General features: G+C 37.3%; 1 protein-coding gene and 1 long non-coding RNA gene across 9 annotated transcripts in view; both read left to right on the forward strand.

Moving 5' to 3' along the window:
- CBLB (Cbl proto-oncogene B) overlaps positions 1 to 8,997 on the forward strand; it is a 228,781-nt gene extending 219,784 nt beyond the window's left edge. For all 3 annotated transcript variants that reach the window (XM_084875699.1, XM_084875701.1, XM_084875700.1), the window contains one exon: positions 8,160 to 8,997. In XM_084875699.1, coding sequence (XP_084731825.1) covers positions 8,160 to 8,419 — 260 coding nt within the window. In that variant the 3' untranslated portion in view covers positions 8,420 to 8,997. The remainder of the gene's footprint in view (positions 1 to 8,159) is intronic.
- Positions 1 to 25,208, forward strand: part of LOC311618287 — a 1,465,663-nt gene that overhangs the window by 407,013 nt on the left and 1,033,442 nt on the right. The window lies entirely within an intron of this gene.

The raw sequence follows: 25,208 nt of genomic DNA on the forward strand, positions 1-25,208 counted from the left end.
CATCATTCACCTGTGTGATTTCAAATGGTAGGAATTCTGATTACTCTAGAAATTTTAAGGATAAACCTTGAGTCACAAACCTTATTGAAATGTCCCCAAATAGACATTTACCAGAAGCCTGAACCAGCTTTTACCTGCGTGATAAAAGAGACCTGGTTATTACTCTGAGAGCTTCCACTAGCTGTGACAGCAAATATTTCAACTTACTCCCTGAACTCTTTACAAACAAGGTCAAACCTCAGAAAATAAGATACTTTTTCCAACAAGATCTTTGCTCGCATGTGGTTCACAGAGCTACCAAGAGGTCCACTTGTTAATTTCACACCAGCAGAGAGACTGGGCTTGCCTTCTATCCTAGGTCTTTTCATCATAAACTTGAGGCTTGTTGTTATGTATCTTTAGGATTATAATAGCCCTTATTTTGCAGTAATATGCTTTCAATAAGGCCTTTTTAAGATGACCGTTGAGGATTCTGATGGAATTATTGTAAATTCGATTTCTCAGGTCCTTATGGTGATCTAAATGACTAGTAGTGATTTGTTTATGTAAAATTTCTATGTAAAGACACTCTCTATAGAATTTGAAAATATAATTTTATTAAAAAAGGGCGTGTGTATATATATATATATATATATATATATATATATATATATATATATATATGTGTGTGTGTGTGTGTGTGTGTGTGTGTGTGTGTGTGTGTGTGTGTACACATACACACACACATATCTACATGAACAAAGAGCCTTCCAAATGTTTAAGACAATTATAAAAGTTGTGGGGGGGAGGATGGCTTTTAGATGTAACAATTGATATTTAATGATATTTAATCAGAAGTAACTGGATTTAACCAGCTTGTATTAAATTCACATATACCTGTATATGAGGAGGCTATTTTTTGCTAATAATCTGCTTATTTCTTCACGTGAATATATTATTCATGTGGTCTTTGTGCCTATTACTAGATATATTTGAATTTTCACAAACTTTAGTTTTGCTTTTTCATTATAAGATAAAATTCGCTACAGTTTGAATACTGTTCTTGAAAAACCCAGGGAATCTATCTTGTAGTAGAACAACACAATCATGCTGAGGAAGTGCGGCATTAGCTCTGGAGATTTTTCATATTCTTAGCAGTTCAAGGCAACACTGGAAAATAATACAATAATTTTAGCACATAACTTGTATTGAATCTATTTGTAACTGCTAAAGGTCTTATTGCCAAATACACAGACAAAATAAAGGATGTATAATTATAAAGCAATTAATTCCAACACTGCATTTCCTTTGGTTGCTTAAAGGAAAAGTAGTTGAGTGTTTAATGAATTTTATATTAAGGTCAAATATTCTATAGTTATCTACATTAAAATCTCAATTAGAAATCATGGCTTCACTTCACAAAGGGTTAGAATTGTGTATTGTCATTAATGATGTTTTAAGATAAATTATTGAAGATTTTGTTTTGTGTTTTAACAAGGATAATAAAACTGTTATTGTTTACACAGTTGGAATACCTGAAGGGCTTTTTTTTTTTTTTCTATACAAATCTAATGCTCTTTAATAACCATTAAAAATAGTATGTTATAACCTTAACTGTCATAATTGTCTATTATAATATAATATGCTTAGATGAGTTTTAGATTTCTAACGTTCCTTAATCAGTTAAATTTATATTATTTTTGTCAGTTAATCCTCAGATTCAGTTGAGAAATCAGTGGCTTAAGAGTCTTCATGTCCATCCCAAGTGTTGTCACTGAACTACTGAATGAGCTTTAGAGATTGTCTTAGATTGTACAAAATAACCATTTTAAAATTCATTAAGGCATATGATAGGCCAAATGTAATGCTAAGTATTCCAAATATAGACATGTATAAAATGGAATAGAATTGAAAAGCAACAAGAAAAAGAAATCATCTGTAATCCTATCATCAAAAAACATTATTGCCAAATGAGTATTTCTTTCTAACGTTTTTTTATGCACATGCTCACATAGTTGAAATCATACTTAATATGTCAATTCTATCTCAATTCCATTTAACATAGTATCATATGTATCTTACCACATAAACTTATAAAATAAATGTCATTTTAAATTATGGTATGATAGTCCATTATTTTTATGTATTGTCAAACACTAATATTTTGAAATTCTAACTATATGCAAGAAAACTGACACATCAAGTGCCTTTTCTTTGGTTTAAAATACAGAAACGGTGCTGTAGTTATTGTTAAATAAGACGTAATAGAAAAGAAATAGGAAGTAGGAAAATGTACTCATGAATAATGACATTTGCTTATTAAACACATCTTTCAAAATATGGACTAAAACAAAAAAAACAAAAAAAAACAACCAAAGTTTAAATACTGGAGGAAAAAATAAGGACCTCTTGTGGTAAAACAGTTGGTATTCATTCCTATAGATGTTAACATGCAACAGTGTCCCTCACTTTTTTCCCCCCAATTAATTTCAGAGAGGAAGGGAGGAGAGAGATAGAAACATCAATGATGAGAATCATTGATAGGCTAGTTCCTGCACACCCCCTTCTGGGAATGGAGCCCACAACCTAGGTAGGTGCTCTTGACTGTAATCGAACCTGAATCTGCAGACCGACACTCTGTCCACTGAGCCAAACCCTTTTCTTTTATAGCATAGTTCACCTATTGGTCTTTTAGTTCTTTTTTCTACTATTCAATCTGCCCCACTCTGTAATTATGAGAGTTTATTACCACAGATATACTAGATATACTACATATTTCTATATACTGTGGCTTTTGCCCTGTAGGGGTTGATTGTGTCCTCATTTAAAATGCATGATGCAGCCGAAACCCGTTTGGCTCAATGGATAGAGCGTCGGCTTGGGGACTGAAAGGTCCCGGGTTCGATTCTGGTCAAGGGCATGTACCTTGGTTACGGGCACATCCCCAGTAGGGGGTATGCAAGAGGCAGCTGATAGATGACTCTCTCTCATCGATGTTTCTAACTCTCTATCTCTCTCCCTTCCTCTCTGTACAAAAAAAATCAATAAAAAATATATTAAAAATAAATTAATTAAAAAAAATAAAATGCATGATGCACAGTACTCATTCAAGGGATTCTTCTAATTATGTTTTCATCAGGTTAATTCCCATGCTGTCCAGGACTTTATGACTCTGCTCTTTAATAGATTCAGAAAATGAAAATTAAATCAAATTTACTCTTAAATCATTGCTTCTAAAATCTTTCTCTACACCAAATAATTAACTCTGAACAACAAGGAGTAAGGCTCTAAATAAAAGTGGACAATCACATGCAGGAAAATTGCTTCAATGTCAGTTAATTTAAAAAATATATGCAAATTTTGTATTTTACTTATTGGTACACCTTTATTTGTTTCAGTATTAAAAACTATTAACAATCTCACATCCTTGAGTAAAACTGGTGCTCCACATATTTATATGCACATATTTTTGTACTTATTTTGATGTTGCTATTGCACATAGGAGTTAAAAATACTCTGAGCATGGACAACAGCTCTAGAGTAAAGACATGCCCTTTCAATAACTTTTTAAGGATGATATTTATTCAGGTACAGAAATTCCCATGGAGTTGGTAAAATTTCGTCATGCCATGTACTCCAAAACTACACTATCATAATTCAAGGAACTGTGTGATAGCTTTATCTTCTGTTTTCATTGCTTCCTTCTCCTACCCACACACTCTAAAGCGAATAAGAACCTGCCGTCTCCTACCATTAGACATTGTGAAAAAGAAAAGTGGGTACAGAGAAGGCTATTTATGAGCTTTGAAAAGAAATGTGTCAAAAGATATTCATTTAAGCAATTTGTTCTAATGATCAGCATGGAAATGGTCTGCCTCTTTTTTTATTAAAAAAAAAAAAAAAAAAGGCTTTCCCTATTCAGTTTGTAAGATATTTTGCTTAAGATCTTGTTTAAAATCTTTCTACAGAAGTATGCACTCAGAAAACATGGCATGTTTTTATCCTCTTCCACCCCTCTGACATTCCTCTCAATAACAGTAATTGATGTTTTCAGTGTAGCAGTGATCATTAAAAATGTAAACACATTGTCCTTTCTTTTAAATCATCTCCTCAGCACATACAGTGAACATTACATTAATTAATTAATTCACATGCTACCTGTGAAGGGATAAGTAATAACTCTAAAAATGGAGATACAGGCATAGATTTGGAGAATGAGAATTGTAAAAGTAAATTGCTTAAATCAGAGTTACTCAATATCTTAGAGGCCACACTGAGATGTATCTGACCACAACAGCCAAACAAAAATATGATATTCAAAATTGAATAAAATATTCAATGACAAGTAGAAATTCATATGTAACATATACTAAAAAAAAAAAAAAATGCAACAGATTCCATTTTTCCATTTGTAGGCTCTAATGATGATGCAGTTCAACTTCTGGGCACTTGTAAGATTCTGAAGAGTTATCAGCACTGTTCGGGGGACTAGATTTTGAGTTAGGGCAATGAGGGCTGGGACCTATGAGTTTGGGATTTAAAAGGCAAATACATGTATTGAAAAAATATTTGCTTCAATAAGGTTTTATTTTATTAAAATGTCTTCAAAAATCTATCTGGACTCATTCCAGAATGAGTTTGAGTCTTTTTCTCTCATTGATATTTCCATTATAGTTTGTGTGCAAAAATAAAATACCAATTCCAGAATGAGAGACCTTCAGTACTCTAACTAGAGATTTGATTTAATTGTAGTGTGTATGTGCAAGTGTTTTTTTCTGTTTTTTTTTTTCTTGCTAATTTAGGTTTCCTAAATTAATGCTTGCTACTTATTTTTACAAGCAAAGAATAGCTTTCCCTTAAATAAAATTAGTGATTGGAATTTCATTGCATTTGGCCAGTACTTATTATAGCAGCCTCACAGAGTGGATATGTTTCCTGGGGTTTTTTAATAGGTGACATCTACCAAGATCAAAGATACAAATGTTTATAAAATCTAAAAGCTCTAAATCATAAGACTTCTCTCTAGTTACCCTATTTGATGCGACTCTGGCTGCCTTCCTGCACTACTTTTGCAGTACATTCGCACACTAGTAGCTTTTCTTTCCACAGGTGCTTGACATTTGTGTGCCCTTCTTAATATTTTGGACAGAAACAAAATAACAATGGTAGAAAAAAATCTTAGAAAATTACCAGCAGAATACAAGGAATTTAGATTTGATTTATGTCTAGATACTTTTATCAGTTAAATCAGAACAGAGGAGATTTCAATGTATAAATTCTATGGTAATTGATTAAAGGAAGGCTTGTTAGAATTTCTAATAGTTTTTTGGAAATGATAAGAAGCAAAGTATAATTTATTGTTCATCTCTGCATAACATAATGGAAATACTTAATAGAAAAATAAATGGAACCTCAAAACACAGTAAACAATGCAATTTAGCAGACCATAAATATTTGAAATATTTAGTTACAGCAAGAAACAATACAGACTTAGCAAGAACCAGGAATTAATGTGTTCTTTTATATGAGCAAAATTTAATAAGCTTTACCTACCACTGTAATATTTTTTTCATACTGAGCATCATCTTATAAGAAATAAAAATTAAAAATAAGACTATTATTCAGTTTGGTATGGAACCAAATATTTTCATCGTGGGTGGTTTTATGTATGTTATATAAATACTAAAAGGCCCCGGGCATGAATTCATGCACCAGTGGGGTCCCTCGGCCTAGCCTGTGGGATCAGGCCAAAACCAACTCTCTGGCATCGCCCAAGGGGTCCCAGGTTGCAGGAGGGCACATGCCAGGCCAAGGGACCCCACCTGTGCACGACAAGGGCCGGGGAGGGACTCCGGAGGTTGGCCAGCCAGGGAGGGACTGCGGGAGGGCTCCAGGGCATGTCTGGCCCATCTCGCTCAGTCCCAATTGGCCAGACCCCAGCAGCAAGCTAACCTGTTGATCAGAGCATCTGCCCCTGGTGGTCAGTCCACGTCATAGTGACTGGTAGACCCATCAACGGTATGCCCCCTGGTGGTCAGTGCATGCCATAGCCAGCAATTGAGCAGCCATAACATATCATTAGCAGATGTTTTGATTGGTTGAACAGACCACTGGACACTTAGCATATTTGGCTTTTATTATATGGGATTGCTAGGAATGGGAATGGGATGATGTTTTTTGCAAGTTATCTTCTCATATAAAAATATCATACTTAGAAAAATATGAAATAAGGTATTAGATAATATTTTATGATTTAGATTTTACTATTGAAAATATCTACTTACAGTATCTCCTAAAGCCACTGGGAAATGTGGCAAGGCAGCAGAGATTGGGATGGGATAAGATGGGGACAGGTGGCAAGAGGCATTTGGGAAGAAGCCTCACCTTCCTTGTTTACTTAACCTGTTACTGAATTTATCACTTGGCATTTGTGTATGCTCTAAGAAAAAAAAAAAAATGGTAAATGTTGATGTCTACATACTGTTTTATGGCATAAATTCGACAATTTTTATTGTAATATTTTTTAAATCCTAGGCATCTCAGTTAAAATACCAAATATAGTTACATGGAAATCCATGAAAGAGTATACAACCCTCTCAAGTTATCAGCCCATGCCCTGGTGATGTGTACGGGTGGTGGCCTGTAATTTTATTTTGTCTAAATTACTCTCCACTTGTGAGCACCTATGTCATTTGGTTTAACTGAGAGAAACTTATCATCAGGGGACTGATCTGGAATTCAGCTGGCCCTTGCTAATGTTTTGGCTGGCTTTGCTTTTTCTCAAGCAAAGCTTCCTATATTGGAATCTGGATAAAGTATTTCAGCAAAGTACTTCTGTTCAACCTAGAAGTAGACTCGAGGCATCTACATTTCACTTTATTTCTACCCAAGCCCCCTCCCTGGGATCAGTAAGGCATCACTTCATAGCATTAACTTGAAAACTCAGACAGGCAGAGACAGTACAAACATGTTCTCAGAGCAGTGCTGCTGTGGCACGGGTGGGATGGAGGGCCAGGTGGCGTGTTCGTAAGGAATGTTTGTGAGCTTGTAACAGACTTTATCTAGTAGACACTTCCTCCATCTAGTAAATAAGGCTGCGCTATGTTGCCAGAGTAAAAGCCTGTCTTTTTCAGGCAGGTTTTTTTCCTTCTTCTACATCTCTTACTTCATAAAGCTTGAAGAATAATATGTGGAATTGGGAATAAATTTGTGTTAAACATGGGGACAATGTAACCTACCTTACAATCTGTTTATACTAATAAAAGGGTAATATGCTAATTAGACTGGGAGACCTTCCAGGCATTCTTCCAGACATTCTTCCAGGCAAAGCCATGGTGGCGGGGCTGGGGCAGAGGTGGTCATGGGTGATCGAGCTGGTGGGAGGGGGGATAGTGGAAGGTGAGCAGCCAGTTGTGGGGGGGGGGGGGGCAGTTGGGGGCAAGTAGGCGGGGGGGGGGGGAGTTGGGGTTGATTAAGCTGGCAGGAGGGTGCAATTGGAGATGAGCAGGCTGGGGGGGGGGCAGTTGGGGGTATGTAAGGTGGTAGGGTGGCATTTGGGGGCAATCAGGCCAGCAGGCCAGTGAGCGGTAGTAGCCAGCAGTCCCGGATTGTGAGAAGGATCCCAGATTGGAGAGGGTGCAGGCCAGGCTGAGGGACACCCCCTGTACACGAATTTTGTGCACCAGGCCACTATTGTAAATATATAAAAGCCTAAGTGACCAGCTGACTGGCTGGTAGCCATGACATGCACTGACCACCAGGGGGCAGACGCTTAACACAGGAACAGAAACCACAGGCATATGGAAACAGAACAGACTAATGAATCTCAAAGGGAAGGGGGGAGGGTGGGACCAGATTAACTAAATAACTTATATGCATACTAGAGGCCCGGTGCACAGATTCATCCTTTGACCTGGCCTGGGGGGATCGGGCCAAAACAGGCTCTCTGACACCCCTCAAAGGATCCCGGATTGCACAAGGGTGCAGGCCAGGCAGAGGGACTCCACCGGTGCATGAATCCATGCACTGAGCCTCCTGTATATACAATAAAAAGGAAAAAAAAAATAGTTCAGTTGTAGAGAAAATGAAAAATATATTTTCTTATAAAATGAGATCATGCTGTTTATGTCTTTCCTTTTATCTCATTATCTAAATGACGCTTCTCTTTAAAATCTACACAGATGGCTCACAAGCACCAGCCAGACCTCCTAAGCCACGACCCCGAAGGACTGCACCAGAAGTCCACCACAGAAAACCCCACGGGCCCGAGGCAGCGTTGGAAAATGTCGATGCAAAAATTGCAAAACTGATGGGAGAGGGTTATGCCTTTGAAGAGGTGAAGAGAGCCTTAGAGATAGCGCAGAATAATGTCGAAGTGGCCCGTAGCATCCTCCGGGAATTTGCCTTCCCCCCTCCAGTCTCCCCACGTCTGAATCTATAGCAGCCAGGACTGTCACCACCCTCACGTCGAGTAATTGGTGCATATTCCAGGAGCACGGACAGGAGAGACGCGCAGCAGGATTGGAGAAAGAAGGTGTCTCCTCTTCACGTGGCTTCTCGAAGGGCCTGGAAGGGCTGCTTCCCCGAAGACAGCTGCTTGCTCAGGATGGCCACAGCTGCGGCTTCTTTATTTTTGCTAGCCATACTTTTAAATCAGGGTTGAACTGACAAAAAGAATAATTTAAAGACGTTTACTTCCCTTGAACTTTGAATCTGTGAAATGCTTTTCCTTGTTTACAAGTTGTCGAATTGCAGTTTGTTTTTAGTTTTGTTTTTTTTTGATACTTGTACTGTGTTCTTGACGGACCCTTTGTTGAGCGGTCAGGTCTGCTGTAACATTTCCCACCAACCCCCTTGCTGTCCACACCAAACACCTAAGTCACATCTTAACTTTGGTTTTTCCCCTCACACTTCGTCCCCACCAATTGCATCTCTCCCATTTGCAAGATGCTTTAAAGGTTCTGATTTTCAACATATCAAACTAATGCAAAAAAAAAAAAAAATAGTGTGTGGCCTTCACTACTGAGTCTTTTTTTGGAAACCATTGTTGTTGAGAGATGGGGAAAACCTGAATGTATAAAGCATTTTTTTTTTGTCAGTGAACTGCCTTTTATAAAGTGTTTTCATATAATGTAGAGGAGCTTCCCTTTTTAGTCTAAGTTTTGGGATCTTAATCTTCTTTATTCTCATCTTTGTCATCCCAAGGGTGTCCCAACTGAAAACCTAAACTATTGGAAAGCAACTATCTGCAGAAGTGGGCAAATACTCTCACATATGACAGTGTGTATAGAACTTGTATAATGAGGTCCCCTGATTGTATGCCTGAATCACTGTGAGGCATGCTGTCTCCCCGAAACACACTCATGACTTTCAGGTAAAATTATGGTCAGACCTCTCCCAAACTTCCTATTTGAGTGATCACACTCTGGTACCTAACAGGTTTAGGATCCAGTTCATTTTGCAGTGGAAACATTAAATCTTTGATGCACTGTTAAGTGTTAATGCTACTGTGGCAAATCTTTTTTTTTTTATTTTGGGGTGTTTTGGGGGTTGTTTTTTTTTTTTTGCAAAATTCTTAGTAATTCTCTCTCTGCAATCAAATTACAATTTGTATTAAATTTGTAAATTCATTCATTGCTGCATAATGCTCCATCCAGTCAGGTGAAAGAAATGTCTAGGTTTGCCTTTTTTTGCAATACGGAGGTTGGTTCTTCAGAAACTGTGTTGATACTTTTCATAACGCTACAAATATTTATTGTGCATCTGTGATGCGATCAGCACTGTTTTTAAAGCACAAACTGTTGCAAGCTGATTTCAGTTTGGTTTTTTTATCTGTGCTTTTGATGGTAAAAGTCTCTGATGGACAAAGCCTGGAAGGTTTCCATCAAAGCTTCAGAATTTTTAGGCAATCTACTTTTTTTTTTTCTTTCCTAATGACAAGTTAGTGGAGTAATGAGACAAAAGTCTGTGTAAAGTGTCTGAACCACAGAAGGTGTTCTAAATACAGACTAATTGCAGGATTGTGCATGCTTCTCTCCCACTCCGTAACTTGACATACAGTGTGATGTAAAAAGATGCATCTGATGGTGAGCCGCTCTTCAGGATGTGAAAGGATGCGACCAAACAGCTAGCAGATCCCATGGAAAGTAATGCTGTTCAAGACACGTGTAGTGACCTGGAGGGGAACTGATGCACCCCTGTGCAAACTGACACCTGCCCTCGCTTGACAGTTTCACTATCATGATGTGAGGTCCTTGAGGAATCACACGCCTTGGATAGTTTGTACTTGTGTTTTAATTTCTTCAGGTGATTCTGAGCCGATTAATGTCCCTAGAAGGGAATTTTTAATTTGCCTTAGATATTCTTCCTGTGAGTTTGGAATATGTCTGCAGTTTTCTTACACTTTTTAAAAATTATATTGGCTAATTCTCCATTGCTTTATGAACTCAATGTTATGTCATCATGGTTTTTTAGTTATTTAATCAGTTTTGGATGTCACATGGGAATAGCACTGTATTTTGGGCTTTGTGACTTGCTGATCATAGGTACAGTCTAAATTCTAAAAATTGCCTCTTCATTGTGATACCATTGTTATGACAGTCTTAATAGATTAGGAATGATACAAAATACAATGTTAGAAAACAGTACATTCTCAAATAATTTCTGAATAATGTGTGAACATTTCAAGTGAGAATTAGAAGGAAAAAAAGAGGAGACTTATGGGAATATAGTAAATTAGACTGGAAATTTTTTATAAAAATCTATTTTACTAACTTCTACCAAAATCTCTACATCTTGTACTCAATATCAACCACTGGTTTGTCATTTAAAAGAATGAATCAAAAACTTGTACAGAATGGAATGAAAAGAGAAAACTTTCTATCAAAAACTGTCATGAAAAGCCCATTGCTACCTATTATTTATGACTTAATCAAACTCCAAGAAAAACTTTTGAGAAAATAATTAAACCCACATATTTTTAATTATAAAGTGACTGCCCATTAATGGTTGATAATGATCCCAACTTGGTTTTACTGTGATCCAAAAAGTTAGGCACTCCTCACATTTCTCCAAGTCTTGGTAGTATGATTTTCTTCTTTTTAGCTGGCATGCTATAATATCCCTAATATTTAAAACAAATCATGGGCAGCATTAACCTGCTCTTCCCCATCCCCCAACAGGTTCTAGGGGTAAAAGTATTTATCCTCAATGGTAGTCAAGTAAAGTAATTCCCATAAATTTATTTCCCCTCAATGGCCAAATTTTCTGAAATTTAATCAAAGCAGTGCTTATGGTTAACGTGAACTTCTTTCCACAAAGATGACCTTGCCCTCATTGCAGATAGTCTTAATACAGACTCCCCGTTGCAACTTCAAAGGGCCAATTTTTAAACATTTCACACACAGGAATACTTGCAAAGATTTCTTCATAATGTGAATCTCCTTTTTAGTTTCAGAAGTGTTTCCTAAAGTTTGGACATTATGATTCCTCCCCAATTTTCAACGTAAAGCTTTAATTTGCACTGAATTATAATCCTGTTTAAAGTTCTAATTAGTTCTCTTAAGCTGACAGATTTTGGTAGCAAATTATGGCATGTTTTCAACAAAACAGGTATAACCTGCTAACCTGCAATTTTAGTGCTTTCTAGGAAAAGTTTCCAGAAAAAGCAATAGAATGAAGGGTTTTCTTCCCAATTTCTATTTTATTTTTTAAATGCCTTTTTTAAAAAAAAATTGTCTAATGTGGCAAAATAGTTATGTGTTCAATTAATTTATATTCATCCTTTTTCAATTCTGGTTATGTAAACTCAAGTACTTTATCTTTTCTTTTAAGGTATTTTATAAAATGAATGTTAACTAAATGTAGAATTGGTATGTTCTTTTCAAATGAGCACACACATTTCTTTCAGAGCATTTCATGTTATACTTTTTCTTCATGTTAACCAAAAAACATTTAGATCTGGTTGGACAAAGTAATGCAAAGTACCCATCCCATATCATTATTTTAAGATATTTAAGATATTCAGTTACATTCAGCTCCCAAGTAAATGCATATTGTAAAAGGCTGAAGAATGAAATATCATTTAATTGATAATTCCTAATCAACAATAACATCTGTTCTCCAAATTATTAATTGTTTGAATCTTTTGTTCCTGGACAGTATATAGGGAGGAGAGAGCAATGGAGATTTTATATATATATATATATATATATATATATATATATATATATATATATATGAATAACTTTTTAAATCAAGAACCATAGCAGAATGTTGTGAAAGTAATTAGTACATGCAAAATCCCATGCATAGTAGTAATAATTATACCCTCAAAGCACATAGAATTAAATGGGAGCTATATATTAGCAAGTAATCTATACTAATAAAAGGGTAATATGCTAATTAGATCGGGCCAACCTGACATGTTCCAGTCATCCTGACTTTCTTCCAGACAAAGCCACTGGCAGGGCTGAGGCAGAGGTGGTTAGGGACAACCAGGCTTGCAGGGGAGCGAGCAGTTAGGGGTGATCAAGCCAGCGAGGGGAAGCAAGCAGTTAGGGGTGTGATCAGGCTGGTGCAGGAGAGCAAGCGGGGGGCAATCAGGCCATCAAGGGAGGGCAGTTGGGGGCGATCAGGCTGGCAGGGGAGTGGTTAGGGGGTGATCAGGCCAGCAGGCAGATGTGTTTAGGGGAGATCATGCAGGCAGGCATTTGAATGGTTAGGAGCCAGCAGTCCCAGATTGTGAGAGGGATGTCCAACTGCAGATTTAGGCCAATTCACAGGGACTGGCACTAAGACGGCAGTTAGACATCCCCTGAGGGGTCCCAGATTGGATAGGGTGCAGGGCAGGTTGAGGGACACCCCCCCATGCACAAATTTTGTGCACCAGGCCTTTAGTCCTATGTAATAAAAGTCTAATATGCTAAGTGGCTAGTCAGCCATCCAAATGATCAAAGTATAATATGCTAATGATATGCTAAGGCTGCTCAACTGCTCGCTATGACATGCACTAACCACCAGGGGGTAGACAGTTGACCAGTTGCTATGATGTGCACTGACCATCAGGGGGCAGATGCTCCAACTGATAGGTTAGCTTGCCGCTGGGGTCTGGCCAATCAGGCCTGAGTGAGACGGGCTGGACATGCCCTGGAGACTTCTTGTGGTCCCTCCCCAGCTGGCCAACTTCCCGCATCCCTCCCTGGCCCCCATTGTGCACAGGTGGGGTCCCTCAGACTGGCCTGTGCCCTCTTGCAATCCAGGATCCCTCAAGGGATGTCAGAGAGCCAGTTTCGGCCTGATTCTGCAGATCAGGCTGAGGCACCCCACTGGTGCACAAATTCGTGCACCAGGCCTCTAGTTCCAATATACTAAATACTGTACATAATTTATCACATTGTAATGGAATTCTGAGCTTACCATAAATGCTTAAGAACTTTATTGGGCTCTTACTGTATACATGGAACTTAGTATTAAAACATTTAATCCTTTGAAGTACCATCATGCCTCGTCTAGGACATGGAGGAAAGCAGGGTGTGATACATCTCTTTTGGAAAGTCTGACAAATGATAAGGCTGAATAGCATTTAGTCAATCTAAAAGAGGAGCTAGGTTTTTGTGGTTGCGATTTATAAAGAAGGATATCTTGGCTACAGAGACTCCCCTTGATAACCTTGGTTGGATTCAACACAAGTGAAGGCCAGCCTCAGCTAATACTGAAGTCTCACACTCAGGCTTGGCACAAGTAGCAACCAGACTTGGCTCACATTATAGTTCCTACCAAATGACCCCAAGCCCAGCACACACAACACTGGCCTCAGTTCACAATGAAGCTCCTAACAAGCCATCTCATGCCTGACACAAATAATGGCTGGTCTCAGCTCACAAGGTAGTGCCTACAAAGTGGCCAAAAACCCAGCTCAAATGGCAGGCAGACTGCTTACATTGTGTCTCTCACTTAATGGTCCCAAGTCTGACACAACTAGTGACCCAGCTGGTACCAGAGCCCTGCAAAAGCACGTCCTAATTGTTGGACCAACACTCACATAACAGCTGGCCCACTGCAGTCATGGCTAGTTTTTACAATCAACTTGAAGTCAACCTCAACATGCCTGTAGCAATCACAGCCCAACTTCACAATAGGAGGATATGTGCAACCCATATGGAACACCCATGGAGCACCTAGCTCTGGTGACTGGGAGGAACTCTTCCACATGGCCCCACAGTATGCCTTCAACATAAGCCAACTCTTTGAAGAGTAGGAGATGCAGAGGATCTACCTAATACATAGAAACAAACAGAAAAACAGAAAAAAAATGACCATACGGAGAAATATGTTCCAAATTAAAGAACTGGACAAAGCTCTAAAAAAAAAAAAAAATAAATAAATAAATAAATAAATAAATGAATAAGCAATCTACCAGATACAAAGTTTAAAACTATAGTTATAAACATACTCAACAAACTTGGGAGAAGAACAAATGACTCAGTGAAAACTTAAACAGAGACAGATAATATAAAAAAGAACCAATCAGAACTGCAGAATACAATAATTAAAATTAAAAATACACTAGAGGGAATCAAATTATATAATGCAGAAGAGTGAATCAAACTAGAAGAAGACAAGCTAATAGAAATCACACATTCAGAACAGTAAAAAAAAAAAAAAAAAAAAAATTAAAACTGAAATGTTTAAGATACCTCTGGGATATCAAGAGTGCCAGCATATACATTGTAGGTATCTCAAAAGGAGAAGAAAGAATCAGATATAAAAAAAATAAAAATAAAAAATTGAAAACCTGCCCACCCTGGGAAAGGAAATAGACCTGCTAGTCTAGAAAACACAGAGTCCCAAACAAGATGAACTCAAATAAGCGCACACCAAGACACATCATAAATAAAATAGCAAAAGTTAAAGAGAAAGAGAGAATCTTAACTTGCAGAAGAAAAGAAGTTAGTTACATACAGTGGGATGCCCCATAAAACTATCAGCTGATTTTTCAACAGAACTTTGCAGGCCAGAAAGGAATGGTACCATATATTCCAAATGATAAAAGGGAAAACCCCACAATAAAGAGTATTCCATGTCACAAGGTTATCATTCAGAATTAAAGGAAATATAAAGATTTTCTCAGACAAGCATGAGCTAGAGGAGTTCATCAACATTAAATTGGTAGTGCAAGAACTGTTAAAGGGAATTCTTTAAGTGGAAAAGTAAAGGTCAAAACTAAAATTAAAAAAATTAAAAATAAAATAAAAACGAGAAAAATCACGCCAATAAGGGGAAAGACTTATTATAAATAATAGATCAAACAGTTATAGAGCTAGTGTGAAGGTTAGATGAAAAAGTATTAAGAGCATGTGTAAATATAGTATTAAGAGATAGACATAGGCCAAAACTGGTTTGGCTCAGTGGATAGAGCCCCAGCCTGCGGACTGAAAGGTACCAGGTTCTATTTTGGTCAAGGGCATGTACCTTGATTGCGGGCACATCCCCAGTAGGGGGTGTGCAAGAGACAGCTGATCAGTAATTCTCTCTCATCCATGTTTCTAACTCTCTGTCCCTCTCTCTTCCTCTCTGTAAAAAATCAATAAAATAAAAAATAAAAAAAGAGATAGACATAGGATATAAAATATGTTTACAAGGGGAGATGAGTAAAAATTGTATTGTTCTTAGAATGTTTGAACTTAAGTGATTATAAATTTAAAATAGTCTTCTATAAACATAGCTTGTTTATATGAATCTCTTAGTGATCACAAACTAAAATTTTATAATAGATACACAAAAAATATAAAGGAAAGGAATCTAAACAAAACACCTCTAGAAAGTTATTAATGTACAACAAAGGACAGCAAGAAGGAATAAAACATAAACAAGAAAAAATAAGTAAAATGACAATAACTACATATCTATCAATAATTACTTTAAATGTAAATGGACTAAACACACCAATCAAAAGACATAAAAACACTCTATGTTGCCTACAAGAGACTCACTTGAGATCAAACGATACACATAGACTGAATGTTAAGGACTGGAAAAAGATATTTCATGCTAATGGAAACAAATATAAAATGGGGTAGCCATATTTATATCAAACAAAATACACTTTAAAACAAAAATTGTAACAAGAGACAAAGAGGGGCATTTTGTGATGATAAATGGACCAATCCAACAAGAGGATATAATTCTTGAAAATATCTATGCATGAAATGGTGGATCACCTAAATACATAAAGCAAGTATTGATAGAAATAGAGAGGTCAACAATAGGACAATAAAAGTAGAAAGCTTTAATAGCCCATTTACATCAATAGACAAATCATTCAGACAGAAATCAACAAGGACAGAGTGACCTTAAATGACACATTAGGGTAGATGGACTTAATAGATATTAAAGAATATTTCACACACACACCCCCAAACACACACACACACACACACACACACACACACACACACACACAGAAAATGCATTATTTTTAAGTACATATAGAATATTTTTCAGGACAGATCACATATTAGGCCACAAAATGTACTAAGAAGATTATGATTATAATAATAACCTTCTTAGTATATTTAAGAAGATTATAATCATAGCAAGCATCTTCTCCAATCACAATGTTATGAAACTAGAAATCAATAACTAGAATAGAAATGGAAAAACATGGGAGGTAAGATGGCGGAAGAATAGATGGGCGGATTCTGAGCCCTCTCCCGAAGCAGAAAGAGAGAGCAACTGAGGGTCTTGTGCTGTGAGTGTTTATAGGCAAGCTGGGAGACAGCGAACACCAGTAGAAACTGCTGGGGGGGCTGCTGACAGAGGTGCCCCTCACAGGGAAGCACCCACGCAGGCTGTGTCCCTGCCAGGAGCTACCTACTGGCTTGGACGGGGAAACCTCGCCATCTTGAGAGGAAGATAGGATCGTGTCAGAGGCCTGAATATCCACAGCCGCAGCGACCACCAAGCATCTGTGACCCCCAGAGCGCGGATCCCAGGCGGCGCGAACACCTGCCCTCACAGGATTGCCCCACTGCTCAGCGAAAAGGTCAGATTTCGCGGGGAGAGGGTGGAGAGCGCTCGAAGCGAAAACAAAAAGCCTGTGCGCACAGAGTGCGCTCCTGGAAGCTGGAGGACAGGGGCGGTGATTACAAGTAGAAGCCCCCGCTGTTGGGCGGTTGTCACCCTTGAAAGTGGACGGGGCTCCTAACAGGGGAGATATCTAAAGAGCAACACATTTGGATCCGGCTCGGAGGGATATCGGAGAGTTGCGGGAGACTGCAGTTGCTCGGACCTGCCCCCTCCCCCCTCCATAGTTCCAGCTTCAGAGAGGACGAAAAAAAGAAAAAAAGCTGGAGAGGCTTTAGAGTCTGGGAAGTCAACCTAGAAACACTGCCCCCAGAGGCTAATTCACAAATTGACTCTAGTGTAATAAAAACAAAGCAAAACTGCCTAAAAATCAGGACTGGATCATAACAATAGAGGAAGCGAATGACCTTCATTACTGCAAATTTTAATTAAATTTTTAAAATTTTATTATTATTTTTTTAAATTTTTAAATTTTTGTTTTTTATTTTTGTTTTCAATATTTGCAACGTTTACTCAAGAAACTATTTTTTTTTCTTTTTCCTCACTTGATTTTATCTTGATAATTATTACATTGTATATGTAATCAACATTATTACTACTACTAATTTACCTTTTTCATCTTATTTTATTTTGTTTATTTTTAGTATTTTTATTTCATTTGATTATATATATATATATATATATATATATATATATATATATTTTTTTTTTTTTTAAATTTCAGGATTACTGTTCTACAGTCTTTATCTATCCTTCTTTCTCCAACGCTTTATTCTATCTCAACCCTACCTTTATGCCTTCACCCTCTTTCCAATCTTTTCCTTTGATACCCTGTTTATCTTAACCCTTTCATGCTCTAGATTTCCCCCATTCCTTCTGTCTACCCCCTCCTAAAATTTCACCCTACTTGTATATATCTAATTTCCAACTACCTCCTCCAAACCCATTCACACCTCCCTCGCAGTTGTCCTAAAAACAAAACAAAACAAAAAAAACAAAACAGTCTTTTTCTGTAACTCTTTGAAGTTGTATGTTGAATGTTAACTTTACTGAAGTTGTATGCTTTTCTTTTATAAGATTGATTTGCCTATGCTTTTTGTATGAGGGTATGTTTTTGTTAGCTGGGTTCTAGTCACCCTTATTGGTGGTTATTAATATTGCAAACACATTTCTATTCAGTGCCTTGTGTGTTGTACCTGGTTGTGTTGTATTTTGTGCCTTTAAATCAAAGCAGGAGAGAGAGAACTACACAACCAGACATCCTAGATCATGGGGAGACCAAAAAACAGCCCGCATATGAAAGAAAAGCAGGCTTCACCAGAAAAGGAAGTAAATGATATAGAGGCAAGCAACCTACCAAAGCAAGAATTCAGAGTAACGATCTTAAGATGGCTAAAAAGAATGGAAGACAAATTTGACAATATGAGTAAGACCCAAGAGGAAATGAAAAAAACCCAAGAGGAAATGAAGATGACTCAAGATGAAATGAAAAATGACATCGCTACTATGAAGAACTCAATAGAAAGCATCAAGAGCAGACTAGAAGAAGCAGAGGATCGCATCAGTGAGCTAGAAGACAAGATGGAAAAAAATACCCAATTAGAGCAGCTTCTAGAAAAAAAAAATTAAAAAGCAGGAGGAGAGCCTACGGGAGCTTTGGGACAATGCAAAACAAAACAATATTTGAATAATAGGGGTTCCAGAAGGAAAGAAAACCGAGGTAGACATGGAAAACGTATTTCAAGAAATAATGACAGAAAATTTTCCTGAGATAGAGAAGAAAAAACCCACACAAATCCAAGATGCTCGCAGAGTCCCAAGCAAAATGGATCCCAGAAGACCGACGCCAAGACATATTATAATTAAATTAGCAAACACCAATGACAAAGTTAGAATCTTAAAAGCAGCCAGAGAGAGACAGGAAGTTACATATAAAGGAACCCCCATAAGACTAACAACTGATTTCTCAACAGAAACTTATCAGGCCAGAAGGGAATGGGATGAAATATACAAAGTCATGCAAAGAAAGGGTCTGAATCCAAGAAATGAAAAAACATGAACATATGTAAGCTAAAAAACATGCTACTAAACAATTACAAAGAAATCTAAGAGAAAATCAACATATATTTTTAGACAAGTGAAATAAAAACACAATGACCAAAAATCTTTGTGGCACACCAAAAGCAGATTTAAGAGGAAAATTCACAGCAATATAGATAGGCCTACCTCGATAAACAGGAAAAAAAAATCTCAAATAAACAATTTAATTTTACATCTAAAAGAACTAGAAAGATAAATATAAATAAAGCCCAAAGTAAGTAGAAATAAGGATATAATAAAAATTAGAGCCAAAATAGTGAGACAGACTATAATATAAAGAGCAAAGACTGCCCTAGCTGGTTTGGCTTCGTGGATAGAGCATCAGCCTGTGGACTGAAAGGTCCCAGGTTCGATTCCAGTCAAGGCCATATGCCTGAGTTGTGGGCTGGAACCCAATGAGGGGTGTGCAGGAGGTAGCCAATCAATTATTATCTCATCATTGATGTTCCTGTATCTCTCTCTCTCTCTTCCTTCCTCTCTGAAATCAATAAAAATATATAATAAATAAATAAATAAAAATTAAAAGAACAAAGACAAACAAACAAAAAAGCTCAGAAAAGATCAATTAAAATTGACAGATATTTATTTGAAAAGATAAAAAAAAAAAAAAAAAAAAAGATAAACCGTTAGGCAGCCTCATCAAGGAAATATGAGGAAGAGCCCTAAAAAATAAAATAAAAAATATAAAAAAGGATAAGTGACAGCCAGGGAAATACAAAGTATTATAAAGAAAATTCTACAAACAATTATATACCAACAAAGCTTTCAAGATTGAACAAGAAGAAATATAAAATCTGAAGAGTAAAAATACTAGTGATAAAATTAAATCAGTAATCAAAAACTCCCATCAAACAAAGTCCTGGACCAGACAGATTCACAGGTGAATTTTACAAAAGATTCAAAGAATAAAGACACTACAAAAAGGAAATCACAAGACTGATGAACACAGATATATAAATCTTCAATAAAATAGTAGTAAGCCAAATTCAGCAATAGGAATAAACCAAATTCAGCATTTTTTAAAATGTCATGGTGTATAACATTAAAAATCATACTACCATGATTAAGTGGGATTTAGTTCTGAGATGCAAGGTTGGTTCAATATCTGCAAATGAATCAATATAATATACCATGTCAACAAAATGAAGGATAAAATTTATATGATAATTCCAATACATACAAAAAACATTTGACAAAATCCAACATCCATTTATGATTTTTTAAAAACCTCAGCAAACTGGGAATGGAGGGCACACCCTTCAACATTAAAAAGGCTACATATGACACAGCTAACATCATACTCAATGGTGAAAAGCTGAAAGATTTATCTCTAAAATTAGGAATTAAGACTAGGATGCCCACTCCCTCCACTTTTATTCAAAAGAGCATTTGAAATCTTAGTCACAGCAATCAGACAAAAAAAGAAAAAGAAAGAAAATACACCACATTGGAAAGCAAGAAGTAAAATTGTCACAATTTTTAGATGACATAGTAATACTATATAGAAAACCTTGAAGAGTCCACAAAAAACAACAACAAACTATTAGAATAAATGAATTCAGTAAAGTTGCGGGATAAAAAACTAATATTTAGAAATATATTGCATTTTCTATGCTAATAATGAACTATCAGTCATTGAAATTAATAAAATCCCATTTACTATTACATCAAAAAAATTAAATACCTAATAATTTTACCAGGAGGTAAAAGACCTGTACTCAGAAAACTATAAAACACTGATGAAAGACATTGAAAAATACACAAAAAATGGAAGGATCAAATTAATGGTTTAGAAGGATAAATAGTGTTCAAATGTCCATATTACCCAAAGCATTTATAGATTCAATATACTCTCTATAAATCTATCAATGGCATTTTCACACCTAGAAAAAATAATTATATAATTTTTATGGGACCACAAACACCCCAAATAGGAAAAGAATAATTGATTAGGAAGAACAAAGTTGCAAGTATCACCCTACCTGATTTCAAATTATTATATACTGCAGTATGGTACTGGCTCAAAAACAGACACACTTATCAATGAAAAAGAATAGAGAGCACAGAAATAAACCAAGACCAAGATGGTGAGTTAATATATGACAAATGAAGTAAAAATATACAATGAGATAAAGACAATCTCTTCTCTAAATGATGTTGGTATCTAATTAGACAGATACATGCAAACAAATGAAACTAGACTACTTTCTGATATCATACATAAAAATAAACTCAAAGTTGATTAAGGACTTAAATGTAAGGCCTGAAACCATAAAACTCCTAGAAGTAGACACAGGCAATACACTTTGACATTGGTCTTAGCAATATTCTCTTGTTTACGTCTCCTGAGGCAAAGACAATAAATAAATGGGACTATATCAAACTAAAAAAAACTTTCCACAGTGAAAGAAACCTCTATCAAAACAAAAAGGCAATAGCCTGAATGTGAAAAAGTATTTGCAATGATATATCTGCTAAATGGTTAATATCTAAAAAAAAAAAAAAAAAAAAGAACTTATATAACTCAACTCCAAAAAATAATCCGATCACAAAATGGCTGAAGTAGCTAAACAGAAATTTTTTAAAATGGCCAACAGACACTTGAAAAGATACTCAACATCATCAGGGATGTGGCAATCAAAACCACAAGGAGCTGACAATATCATCATCTCATACCTGTCAGAATCCTATATGATAAAAGCCTAATATGCAAATTGTCCCCTCAACTGAGAGTTCAACTGGGAGTTCGACTGTTCACTACGACGTGTGCTAACCACCAGGTGGACATTGGCGAGGCAGCACTGGAAGTAGGAGGCAGTGGAATAGGTGAGCAGGTGGTGCCAGGACAAGGCGGGTGCGAATGGGGCCCGATCACCATGACGATTGCCCCTCAGATGGTGACCAGTGGAAGTGGTGGGAGACTAGACTGCAGCCCAGCTCCCAGGCACTGAGGGAGCCAAGTGGGGACTCCATGACTCAGGTGGAGGGGGGCAGCATGGGAGGTTGGGGGCCCAGGTGATGCCCAGGGCTCATAGGTGAGCTGGGACCTGCCTGTCCAAACCGGACACTAATGCTTCAATCACCAGCGAGGCCTAGAGAATTTTGTGCACTGAGCCTCTAGTAGTTATTATAAAAAAAAGAAAACAAAGAACAGTGTTGGTAAATATGTGGATTAAAAGGAACCGTTGTGCACTGATTTTTATATCTCTTTTTCCTCTCCCTTTCTCTCTTTGAAATAAATAAAAACATATTTTTAAAGCAGAAAAAAATAATTAAAATTTTAAAATAATCAGCAAGTTTTGCACATAGTGGTAATTGAAAATTTTTATTGGATCAATAAAGTATTAACTTAAAAAAATACACACATACGCGCGTGCACACACACACACACACACACACACACACACTAAGAGTGCAAGCTCTGTAATTCCAACTTCTGCCATTTCTAAGCTGTGTGACCTTAGGAAAGTATCATAACCTCTCTGTGCTTTAGTTGCCTCATCTGTAATTACCATGTGCCCTACCCAAGGGCCTTAAATCACATTTCATCTCTCAGAATCCCCAAAGTAGACAGCAAAGAAAAGCATGTCTGATTTTTCTTATTACTTCAATAGCAAGGGTTAGACCACAGTGAAACAAAATTATTTTGGTTAAAATGAGAAACATTGAAACTTTGAAGGATAATGAGCTAAAAATTCTGCCAACAAATTTTCAGAGTTGTTTTTAACATTAAAAACCTCCTATATGATGTACTGTCCCTGTGCTTGGTACTTGAAACCTCATGTGATAAAGGTAGAGATTAGAGATGTTGAGCTGGGTGGACCACCAAAGGCCAGTGTGGATTTCTTAAAAGCTGCTTTTCTCATCGTTGACCACTACCTAAACCAAATATTTGCAAGTCCTTTATTTTATTAACTGGTGGCCCAGTGTACAGATTCATGCACATTGAAAGGAAATTAATTAGAAGAAAGATTTGTGCAGTAATTATATTACTGCAAAAAATTACATGTCAAAATATTATATATAATATAGTGTTATAAAATTAAAATACAAAATATTTTAATATTGCTATTTGCCCTTTTTCTATAATAGAAGTGTCAGAGATTAAAGAAAATTATATATGAAAACAATATATAAATTAATAAACAATAACAACATGATATAAAAACAAAGATATTATATAAAAATAAAAATATGATGTAAAAACAACATTGATAAAAACAATGATTGATAACTTGATTAATAAACATATATAACAACAATAAAGACATAATATAAAAACAACAAAAACATGATATAAAAACATTGATAAAAACAATGACTGATAAAGTGATTAAACTTTTCTAATATCTCCCTGTACACCACATTAAGAGTAAAAACACTTTCAGAGTACTGGACTAATTTCCTTTGTGATGAATTATTTACAACTTTACCGTCACATGTTGGGAGCCAGCGGAGTTGAGACAAGCAACTCAGTCTTAAGAAAATAGAATTAAGTTCCTTCTAGCAGAAGTTATGCGGTGCCCTGAGGGTTTGGCCAGAAGATAAGATTAACCTGCCGCTTAGCATCTTCCTGCGCTTAGCATCTTCCTGCCGCTTAGCAACTTCCCCTTCCTGATCCTCCCCCCCCCTAGATAGCCCAGCCTTGGAATGTTGCACCTTGGAATGTCACACCGCCCCGGCAGTTAGCCAATCCTGTGTTGCCAGATGCCAAAGACCCCTCTGCATAGGCAACCCTGCCTCCCTTTGTTTCTGCTGTATAAATACAGCCATTTCAAAGAATAAAGTTGAGGCTTGATCAGAACCTTGTCTTGCCTCCATTCTTTCGCGTTCCTTGTTTGCTTCATTCTCTTAGGTGGTTCCTGCGTGCCCCCCGTTGTTGCCCCGCAGGTCGGGACAGTCACATGTTCTTCAAACTCAAGAGAAAGCAACATATAACTGGCCATGTCTGAAAACGGGTTCAGGTAGGAATATTCCTACTCTGTCTAGTTTGTCCTTGTAATTTATTAATAGTCATCACAAATGCTGTCTTCAAATTATTTTAAACTAAAGGCCCAATGCATGAAATTCATGCACAAAGAGGGGGTCTCTCAGCCCAGCCTGCAACCTCTCACAATCTGGGATCCCTCAGGGGATGTCCAACTGCCCTCTTACAATCCGGGACTGCTGGCTCCTAACTGCTCACCTGCCTGCCTGCCTGATCACCCCTAACAACTCTGCCAGCCTTATTGCCCCTAACCACTCGCTTATCTGACTAATCACCCCTAACTGCCTCTTCCTACATGCCTGATTGCTCCTAGCCACCTTGTATGCCTGCCTGCCTGATTGCCCCTAACCACTATGCTTGCCTGCCTGATCAACTGAAACTGCTTGCCTGCCTGCCTGATCACCTCTAACTGCTCTCCTGCCTGCCTGATTGCCCCTAACCACCTCTGCTTCCACCCCCACAGCTTCATCCAGAATAACATTTAGAAGGTCCTTTGGCTGTCTGGTCTAATTAGCATATTACACTTTTATTATTATAGATGGGAGGTCTGTGTCAGACGGGGACAAATCAATTCTTGGAATCAGAACAACCTCTCCTTCTACATGACCAGAATGATATTAACTAAGACTTTTGCTTCTGCATGTAAAAGGTACAATAAGTTTTGGTCTCCAGAAACATTCTGGCTTCATGTGTGATTGATATCGGCGAGAGCTTTATATGTATTGTGCAAGTGTGTAAACGTTTATTTTTAAATTGCCAGTGCATGTGTTATATGTTAGTAGGTCAGATCTTCGGACAGCTGTACAGTGGTCACTTAGCCTTCTATATAGACTAGAGGCCCAGTGCATGAATTTGTGCTTGGGTGGAGTCCCTCAGCATGGCCTGAGGAAATGGGACCCCAGCTCATGCCCCCAGACTTGCAGCCCTGTCTGGCACCCCGCCTTGGCCTGGTTCACCATCCCACCACAGTCCCGCTCTCCTCAGGGCCCATCAGGGCCAGCAGCACCTCCACTGCCGCCCACTGACAGTTCTGTGTCACTGACACCCGCCATGTTCT

Source organism: Pipistrellus hanaki (genome assembly GCF_964339955.1).
Source record: "Pipistrellus hanaki genome assembly, chromosome: 2".
NCBI lineage: Eukaryota > Metazoa > Chordata > Mammalia > Chiroptera > Vespertilionidae > Pipistrellus > Pipistrellus hanaki.